The 10,309-nt window shown below is 39.7% G+C and overlaps 1 protein-coding gene and 1 pseudogene across 4 annotated transcripts; both read right to left on the reverse strand.

Moving 5' to 3' along the window:
• Positions 1-303: 303 nt before the first annotated feature.
• LOC116189885 lies at positions 304-1,093 on the reverse strand (annotated as a pseudogene).
• A 782-nt stretch (positions 1,094-1,875) lies between these two features.
• On the reverse strand, positions 1,876-8,869 carry LOC116189884 (putative protein phosphatase 2C 50). Of its 4 annotated transcripts, none has more exons than XM_031519621.1 (9): positions 8,466-8,869; positions 7,889-8,147; positions 6,972-7,077; positions 6,730-6,871; positions 6,205-6,469; positions 5,721-6,085; positions 4,914-4,987; positions 3,983-4,136; positions 1,876-2,608 (listed from the first exon to the last, which is right to left on the reverse strand). In XM_031519621.1, the coding sequence occupies exons 2-9, from the start codon at positions 8,068-8,070 to the stop codon at positions 2,310-2,312; spliced, it is 1,587 nt and encodes a 528-aa protein (XP_031375481.1). In that variant the 5' UTR covers positions 8,071-8,147; positions 8,466-8,869; the 3' UTR covers positions 1,876-2,309. The 4 variants fall into 4 exon arrangements, with proteins under 4 accessions (XP_031375481.1, XP_031375482.1, XP_031375484.1 ...); XM_031519622.1 differs by having other exon boundaries at positions 8,485-8,728; XM_031519624.1 differs by lacking the exon at positions 1,876-2,608 and adding an exon at positions 3,034-3,520 and having other exon boundaries at positions 8,466-8,867.
• Positions 8,870-10,309: the final 1,440 nt, after the last annotated feature.

Consider the following 10,309-nt stretch of genomic DNA (forward strand, 5'->3'; position numbering starts at 1 on the left):
AAGTTGGTTTCTGGTTATTGAAATTGGTCATTAGTTCTCCATTTTTCTTTTAGTGTGCACCACCCGATATTTGGACGCCCAATGGATCTCTAGTTTTAAATGGGACAGCTCAACAGTCTGTGACCATGATGAAGTTATTTTAACTTCAAAATTTTAAAAAAAATGGGCAAACAGAAAGTTGAAATCTTCGATGGGATTGACCTTTCTCTTGTCTTGATTCCTCATCTCATCAAGTAGATGACAACAAAGAACCTTGGAGATGAAAGGAGATCATAGATTTCTTCGTTTAACAATGATATCAAATTGATCGTAACAGTATGAAATGCATCATATTTCGTAGAAACGAAGATAAGAGTTGATGATTACATATCGGACATACTTTACAAGTCCACGCAATATCAATATCGTAGATACACACTTCATCACATAGATAAATGAACCACACTGGGCAACTGTACACATACTAGACAAAGGTTCAAGCGTCCAACCAGGAAATGTCCATCCACCCCCAGTCATCGCTGTCCTGGGGAACTCCCAGGGCCTCCCATACAGCGCGGGATGCATCGACAATATTGTTAGCACATGGAGGCTGATAGTCGTGGTCGTCATCACATCCCATGGTGGAGTCACATTCGTCCACCACCATAGCTGTCACGCTCCTCCCATTCCCATTTATGGTAATGTTACGATGGCACCTACTTCTGTGGTTGAACCACCCCGTTGACAGAGCCACAATCGGGATGTCATCAGAGTGGTACTGGTTATCGCATTCTGACGGGCCTCCCCCGTCCTTGCCCTTCTCAAAGCTGTTGATGGTTAGAGTGGCCTCGGTGTTACCCGAGACTGTCGGCGAGCACTTGTAGACTGGGTACATTTTCCCTTCCTTGCAGCAATCCGAGTCATTTCCCGTGTTGCATTGCCCTGGAGGAGCTTCTTGCCCCTGATTTGGCCACTGGGACGGCAGCTCTGAGCTTCAGAGCCTGGCCACTGGGTGGCCACAAGGATGAGAAGCATGACACACAGAAGTTTTAAGCTAAGACTCGTCATTTTCTTTTTCAGTCGGATTTGTTGAGCCAATTTTCCAAGTCTGTGGTGCAGCAAGATGCCGGGTTGGGCGGTGTTGTATAAGGACTGTTTAATAATGCTGTGCCAGATTAGGACTCCAATTCCAAACAGGGAATTGACTACTACCATGTTGTCTGTGACAGAAGGGGGCATTATTTGGCAGAACAGTGTTCAACAATAGCGAAGCGACCCAGTTGCAAAGGCAGTGCCTTTTTACAAACCCGAGTGCAGCCGTTGTCTAACTATATCGAGTGCGACCTCTTGTTTGGACTTAAGTCCTTCGATGCGAAGACTGTTGTCTTGTGTTGTTTTCATCTGATTGCCTTATCGGAAACTTGCAGCTTCACTTAGCACATCATTGGTGGGGTCTCCAACTTTTATTGTACGCACCCTTTTAGATTTTAATTTGTTGCTTTCTGTCATGTTACAATGAACTTGGGAGGATCTTGTGGCCTGCAAACCTTGTCTCTTTGTCATCAATAGCTGCAAGGTGGACTCGGTTTCTCAGATAACAAAGATTGATGGCTGCTTGCAGAAATGTTGTAGCTCATTCAATTGAAAATGAAAAGAACAGAACAATATCGCAGGTTTGATATAATTTCGATGGACTTATTAGTACAATACAAATTCATGGAAACGTTTTAAAAAAATCGTTTTTCCATCCCCACTGTTAAAAAAATCGTTTTTTTTTTATCCTTTAATTTTATATTTCAGGGGTAATGGTTCTTGTGAGGGGACCGTTGGTTAGGACTGTGCAGTTTATTTGGATACCGTCTCAACCACTTTTTTTGGAAATTCTGTTTCCGATAATTGAAAACCACACTTGTATGGCCTAGTCTTATTCTATATTGAAACAGGAAATTGAAAACCATCCAACAGCCTTTACCGGCATCAGGCAACTCATCACTAAACATCAGACAGAGTAATCTCCATCCAACCCCATTTGCAACTGTCCCTGGGACCCCCAAGGTTTCTCACAGGGCCTGTGACTGATCGACAATGTTGTCATCACATTGGGGTTGATAATCGCGTTCGTCATCACATCCCTAGGTGTAGTCACATTCATCCACCACCATGGCTCTCACGCTCCTCCCATTCCCCCTTATGGTTATGTTTCGATGGCACCTACTCCTGTGGCTGAACCATCCCATCGGCAGGGCAACAGTAGGGATGGTATCAGAGAGGTAGTATTTGTTGCACTCTCACGGTCCGCCCAATCTTGCCCTTCCCGAAGCTGTTGATGGTTAACAAGGCCTTGGTGGCTTGAAACTGGTGGAGAGCACTTGGAGATTGGCTACATCTTGCCTTCCTTGCAGCATTCTGAGCCATTTCCTGTGTTGCATTGGCCAGGAGGAGGCTTCCTGCCCCTTACTTGGCCATTCAGGCAGCAGCTCTGAGTCTGGGACATGATCTTCGACTTTAGGACTTAAAATTATAATGGTGGATTCTTCCACCGGATTTTTGATATGACAGTGGCACTTTTTCTTCGAGACTTTCTGACTCTTGCATAAATTTTGGTCGGAATTAATATTCACAGGTCCACCTGAGACGATAACCAATGTTATTCACATAAACAGAGTACAACTGCGAGACTTTTTTTTGTTTGGGGGGGGGGGGGGGGGGGCGAAGCTATAAATAAAGGTTAAAATTAATGAGAGCCCTCAGGGCCCTTGTCAAAAATATTTGCAGTTGCATTATGATTTTTAATTTGTTTTGCTAGATGCCTGTTTTTGGAAAATGTGTTGATTTTGCTTTTCCAATGCAAATATTTTGCTTGCTTATCTTAGCAAAAAGAAACACAGCTATTTTGCTGAAATGACATTTGGAAAAAATTAATGAAAAAAAGCTCACAATTATAATGATAAATAACTTTTTAAAAGAGTAACTGTATCTCCACTAAAGCATATTCATCTGTTCTAAACGAACAGTACACATCACTATCATGGTAGTAAAACAACACAAGTACAGTGGGATATTAAGACATTGGATAGATTGCTTTCACCTTAGAAAGCAAAAAAGTTTATACAGGATGGGTTAACCATACAAATATTCCCTAAGGGTATTCCACTGGAAAGTAAGTGACAAAGAAGTAGCCCTACTATGACAAACTAGCACGCCTATTTCTAGAGATGCAGAATAAAGACTTTCTTTGGCAAAATTATCCTTTAGGTTAAACCAACACCCTTTATAATTTACCTAAAAGACACTGAGAATGTGTTTCAAAATAGAGATTCACCACTCCTCGTTTATGCAGCCACGACAGTATTTATTTAGTTTTACTGAGCATCAAAATCCTTACTAGTGTCAATGATCTGGCTATAGTATTAACAAAAAAATTACAAAGAGAATTATTTCTTACATGTATATAACCCATCTCCCTCACACCATCAGGCCCAATGTCTTCCTATGCAAACACAGGTATTTAATGAAGGCCGTCAATAACCAGGCATCTCATCTGGTACAGACAACAGAGAGAAGGGGGTGGATAGAGGAGAGTGACACAAAAATGGGGAAGACAGTGAGAGCAAAGGGACAAACGGAGGTACAGCGGCATGATGGGCACCGACAGGGTGTTGCTGGCCACCCTAACACCTACTTTGGTTACAGAACAGCATTGCTGGCCACCCTAGCACCTACTCTGGTTGCAGGACAGCATTGTAAGCAATCAAGGCTTAGCTCTCTCCCTCTCCATTAGCCAAGGTCCTTTTTTTTTTTTTTTCTCCTTTTGCTATTTCAGAAAATCGTTTGGTAATGTTTTCAGTTTAACCAGATGATATGGCACTAACAAAAATTTTGGTGCCCGGTGAGCAATTAAAAAATTAATATATATCGGCACATCAGAACAAAAGGAAGGTGAAAGTCATGTTTCGAAACAGAGTTTTAGTACCTTTAAACTATGTTTATAAACTTAACATACCGCACTGTTGGTTGAGGGCTTCAGGAAGAGCCAGAGGCAGGCCATATACAGGCTCCTTCCAATCATGAATTTGAGCTTCTAACATATCATCCATATCTTCACTAAGCGGCTCAGCTAAATAAAAACAGCAAAAACTTCCATGCTTTGGTTCAACCTGTCATAGATAAGAAGCTTCAAAAGTGCTGCCATTGATTGCATATATGAAGCAGAAAATATTTTAAACTGCAACGACTTCAGGGATACTGAACTATTATCTCCGAACTACCGATCAGGATGACCAAATTGACTACACTCCCCTAGTCTTCAGGTCAAGACATCCAAATATATGAAAACTTTCACACTTTTAAATAAAACCAGATTTGAGATTATCGAAAGGCTACTGAATCCAATTCATCCAAGTAACATCAAGATTATTTTGCATTACTTTTCTAAAGACTTATTGCATGCTACTCAATGAGCACCGCGGTTCAGTTTGTATTCTTCCAATAAGAGGAAATGCTTTGATGTCTTTAAACATAAAAGAGAATATAAAGGAACCTTTAGGATCGAGAGCACACTAAAGAAAATGAGAATGTGCATGTAATGCTTATTCTTTTCCTGCTGAAACTAAGCTACACGTCTGTGCACTTCACATGTATGTTCATAAAAGGGCTTATAACACTACAACTGCATTATCAAAGCAGTCCATGCATCTTATAATTAGTCTAATCCTGGTAGTTGTTGGAAATCAGATGTGGTCACAATTCACATGGGAAGACAAAAATAAGATCTAAAAGGATGTAAGTGAAGTTTCTTTAAGCTATAAGCCAACAATGAACAACTTAAAAAGTAATAAATAAATAAAATTCCAACAATTTAACTTTCAATTATCAAGAGTAAAGATTTGCAATTGATTAGCAAATATAACAGCATCTGAAAATCAAAAGCCTACCATCAACCTGCCAAACTTCATTGAATGAGGATGAAAATGCTCTAAGCCGATAATATCAGAAGACAGGCCCTTATCTGGACAGTTAAATTAACTTTAGAAAAGCCACTTGTGATGAAACTTACAAAATTTAAAGTACATATACAATTGCATAGAGACAAACAGCTGCAGCCTTGTATCATTCATCATCTACAATCCATGTCAGTAGATATAGCTGCTTCAAGTACTAGCAAGACATTTTAGTAATTGCAGCATTTTCCTTTGACAATAGGCAAAATACTACAACTCTCCATACAATATAGCATTATTTATCTCAAAGATTGCATAACTAGGGCAGAGAAAAACTAAACCAGAGGGTCATTTCATAAGAGTCTGATTTCGCAAACACTGTTATTTATCATGTTAGAAAATATGTGTCATAGAGGGTCTAGTTATATTCTGGAATCTGTTACAAAGGTCTTATTACAAAAAACTGGGCTATAACCAATTATGGTTAAGCCACTTTAATTCCCTACTCTCTCTCTTTCTATCCTGAATAACAGATCGGTAAGCGAGGAGAATCATCACTCCAATGCGATAATAATGAGATCAATCCGGGAAAAAAGGGCATGGAAAGTTTGTCCAATTTGACAATGAAGTTACAAATCTAGACAAACCCAAACTTCATGTCTTACTTCATATAAACTTCCGGAGATGGTGAATCATTAAAAGAAAAGGGAATGCATCTCCTAAGCCAACTTTAACAATAATATGATCAGGAATTAGGAATAGTAGAATAATGCAGTAAAGTTCAAGAACACAGTGAATCACCTGACCGACCATTATTGTACTCTAATCCTACAGATGTGGTATCTGTATCAACTCCTCCAGTATAGTTACCCGGTTGAATGTTACGAGATAGAAGACTTAATTGAAGAGGCACAACCACAGCAGCCATATTATCCATACTGCCCCTTTCCAAAGCAGTTTCCACTATACAGTCAGCTAATGAGTAAGAGCATGATGAAGATATCTCTGATCTTGAGTTGCCATGACTCTGTGCTTCCCACAGTATATCACAAACATCTTGTGGGCTCAATTCTTCAAAAACACCATCTGATGCAGCTACCAGATAGCTATCATTGATGTTGAGGGATTGCCAATCCATAACTTCTGGTGCTGCTATTACACCAGAACTGTCATCAAACTCATAAAAGTGAATAAGAAATCAGAAACGGGTGATTGGGGAGACCACAACCACGAGTGAGTATGAGAGAATAAAATCAACAAATTTTATAGCTCCGTTTTCCCTCACCTTTTAAATTTCACATCACCAATGGCTCGTGAAACAGCCAGTTGGCCATTGACTCGAGGAACACCACTCAAATTAAGAACATAACCACCCGCAGCTTCTACTCGAGACCTTTCATCATCCCTATCGGGACTATGATCTCTTGTTAACTCCTGAACAGAAAAGTGCGTCAAACCATTCAAACTAGCCAACTTAAAGTGCTCACTGTATTTCATGGGCATAATAGCACCACCCCGCCTTTTCTCGCGATGTAATCTTAGTAAAGTCGCTGCAATTAGTAATTTTATAATTAGTCACAGAACTGCTGAAGCAAGACTATATATGATCGGTACTAGAATACATGGACTGACACATGACGAATAATAAACTAATATTTCTAGTTAAATCACTCAAAAGTAAGTATAACCCGGTGAGTATAGTATTGCAAAATATTTATTATGTTAAGAAGTTATAAAGGTGGAGTAGCCTTTCAACCTAGACATGTATAAGAGCTATATGTGTATAGGTATAAAATTAAAATTTTCCAACCTCTAGCATCCGCGGGGGACTGGAACCTTTCAGAGCATAAGAGAGCCTTTGAGTCTCCAACATTCGCAACTAAAATTTTGCCATCTGCCACGAGTATAACTGTTGCTGTGGATCCTGAATTAAGATTGCTTCTGGATGCTTCCTAAACAATTGAAAAAAAGTAAAAATGTGGTCAAAACTTAAGTGCAGGCGAAAAGTGTTGCAACAATATATGCATGATTGTGGAATACATCAAAACTTGCCTTTGAAAATTTTGCATCAATATCCCAGATTGCCCTCGTCAATGCTTCCTTCAGAATTTCCAAATGATAGGAATGATCAAATTCTACTGTCCTTGAGGACTTAACCCTGCGAAATCTCTTATGTTATATCATACAAAACTATGGACAATAAAACAAGTGTTAAGACTAAAACTGCATCTGTTAACGTTCATGTAACTTCATAACCAGTTGAATCATTGCTACAGACACACATACTGGATAATATGACAAATAAACAACAAAGATAAACAGGCACATAGTTGGCCTTGCCAAGCTATACGCCAATCATGTATTGACATAATGAAATTCAAGCCTTTATTGGTAATAGCACTTCAACAACAAAAGCCTCATTATTTGCAGAAGTATATTTTGTCCTACGATAAACCACTCAACATTTTTCTTTTGCAAATGTTCATATACTCCAGTCGAATTAAGAAAATTTTATGTTTTATCATTTGGAAGGTTCTGGTTAGACAGACATAACTGCACGTGAAATGTAAGTATCCCATCTTCCTGTGCATCTGCCCTTATCCTCTGTGTACATGTAGGGTGGCGTCATGTTATAAGGGGTGGTTTCAAGGTGGTACCACGCCAGCATAACATCATGGGAAAAGTGCAAAAGATCATGGTTTGCTAAGTCAATTTCAATCTTATTCTTGGGAAAGTGTAGTAATCATGATTGCCTGCAACAATTAAAACCGTGGAAATATACAAACCTTCTCCTTTAATTTAATTGGGCAGAGATGGAACCAGTAACTAACCGCTAATGGGTAACAAAAGAGACAGAAAGAGAGTCATTTGTCCAAGAGAGACACATAGATTGTCAAGTTGCAATGAATAGGATAAAGCTTTCCATGGGGAGAAAATTGATTGCAATATAGGTTTCTTAATAAACGCACCTTTCTTGATCCTGATACTGCCAACTCAAATCTTCATGCCAATTGAGAACTTGAAAAAGACCATCCAGATCTCCTTTTCTCCCCAACTTTCCCATGAATTTCTTCAATGCGACGGAAAAGGTTGAATCCAGGAGGAAGTAGGCATGCAACATGAAATACTCAAACAGATGCTTAGACGCCATCTCACTAGCTTCTGCTCCGTTATGACCATCGAAAACAGCTATTACTCCAACAGTCACCTCCTTAATCCCTGTACTACCTGCCAGCAACATTAATATTTAGAGTGTTAGAAGCAACAAACAGCTTCACTCCGTCTTTCGAAAGGTTTTCATGGCGACTACACATGAAGCAGCGTTTCCGAATATTGAAAGAATTACTCATATTTACTAACAAGCAGCACGTTTTCGATGATTGCATGAAGTTGTGCCCATTGAACATGATTGCAAACTTCGAACGCTAAAATGAAGCACAAATTTCATCACTAAATCCGATTACTCTCGATTTCGTGAAAGATCATCCCACCAATGGCCCCATTACCCATCCAATCAAAGAAGAATGTGAAAGTGATGAAGTTTACTGGGGAAAGGGATGCGGACGTCGAGAGCGCAGAAGGTGCGATCCTCCTGGTACTTGCGGCTGCCCTGGAGCACGGCCACCTGGCAGAGCTTGCCGCCGGTGGAGAGGCGCGTGTAGGGGAGGCATGGCCGGAGAGCTTCCAGCGGGGGCACTTTGGCGACTGGAAGACCGCCGGGGCGCCGCCTTCTCGGTACACCGTCAAGCAGGTCGATGATTCCCCCACCACAACGATGACTGCGTGAGCGAAGAGGAGAGAGAGAATGGCTGCGAAGGGCTTGAATGAGTGAAGAGCCATATCATGTCATGATATCGTAGAGGAGAATGGCGGGAAATTTGCGCCTCCAAAGGCCGCGGAGGGCGGAGGAGAAGGTGGCGGTTGCTGGCTTGCAGCCGGTTTATATTATGACTCAAATCCTCATCCAATTAAAAATGACGACCTGCAATTTGGTCCCAAAAACATACCACGCTTGATAAATTGATCCCGAAAGGTTTTTTTTTTCTTTGTACCCCGCTATCTAAAAGTCCAATAGGTTTAGACTAATTTAATTCGAGTCGAGTCGATGGTAAAACTCTCATAGTATAGATTTTTTCTAATCACAATATTCGAATAGGAGATCTTACTTAAAAAAAAAAAAGTGTCGTGCAGTTTGAATCAATCCATATTGTTGCTCGCAAGATTTTTAGTAACCTAATTAGTCTCCTTACAATTTAAAGTGGTGAAAATGGGTCAGGACTAACTTGCTTAAACCTTCTAGTGAGACCAATTAGATTACTAAAAATTTTTCAAGGACTAATTTATCAAGCAATGTATCTTTCTGGGATCAAATTGTATGTTTTGTTAATAGAAACATAAGGTTTATTGTGTTAGCAATTGCAACATTGGGTCCCAATTTGAACTCTACCATAATGTTTCATTGTTGAAAAAGAAAAATCTGTGTTATTTATTTATTTATATATCTATAAGAGTTAATAACTTAAATAAGCATGTGATTTGGCCAAATTTCCTCATTTAACACGGTATTTTTATATAATTAATTACATAAGGATACGTGATTTAAATTTTATCTTAATTCTAGCACAACCGTCAATGTCTCTCAGAAAAACCCATTAAATATTTATGTGGCACGCTTGCTGGCCCACCATTGTGCACAGGGGCATTAGTTAGTGTGCTAGGGGCCTTAACAGATACTAAAAACCCATTTTGTCCTCAAATTACCATCCTTTTCCTCTCTATTAATCGAATGAGAAAGGCAAACTCTACTTCAAAATCAAATGATTTCACTCTCAAAATTGACTCAATTATTTGTAAAAGTCAAATTTGTTTGGAATTTGAAATCCATTGCCATCATAGATTGTACAGTTGTAAAATAGGGGATTTTTTTGTGTATTGGGTATTTACTATAACTGATAGCCTCAAATAGTCGTATGAGAATATTGCAGTTTTGTTTCCTTTCTTGTTGGGCTCTGCAGCCTATTTACTGGTCCTATGTTCATAATGGAATTTGAGTTTGAATGCTACAAACTTACTATGGTATCATAGCACCTTCATTATGGGACCAATCGAATTCTCTCTGTGATTGAATTCTGAAAGTATCTATCATAGAGGATGGCGAATGTTAGTGATTCCGAGAAGAGCCCGAGGAAGGGATCAAATTTCCAAAGACCATTGAGAAAGGACATGGCTCGATCAGGAGGGCTGAAATTCCAGCGGTGTATCAGCTCACATTGTCAGATGGCCCACGCAATATGATAATCGAATGCAACCTAAATGGCAACAATTACTTGACGTGGTCACATGCAATGCTGACTATGTTAAGGGCAAAAGGCAAACTACCTGTCATCGAT

Source organism: Punica granatum, unplaced genomic scaffold, assembly GCF_007655135.1.
Source record: "Punica granatum isolate Tunisia-2019 unplaced genomic scaffold, ASM765513v2 Contig00047, whole genome shotgun sequence".
NCBI classification, from domain to species: Eukaryota; Viridiplantae; Streptophyta; class Magnoliopsida; order Myrtales; family Lythraceae; genus Punica; species Punica granatum.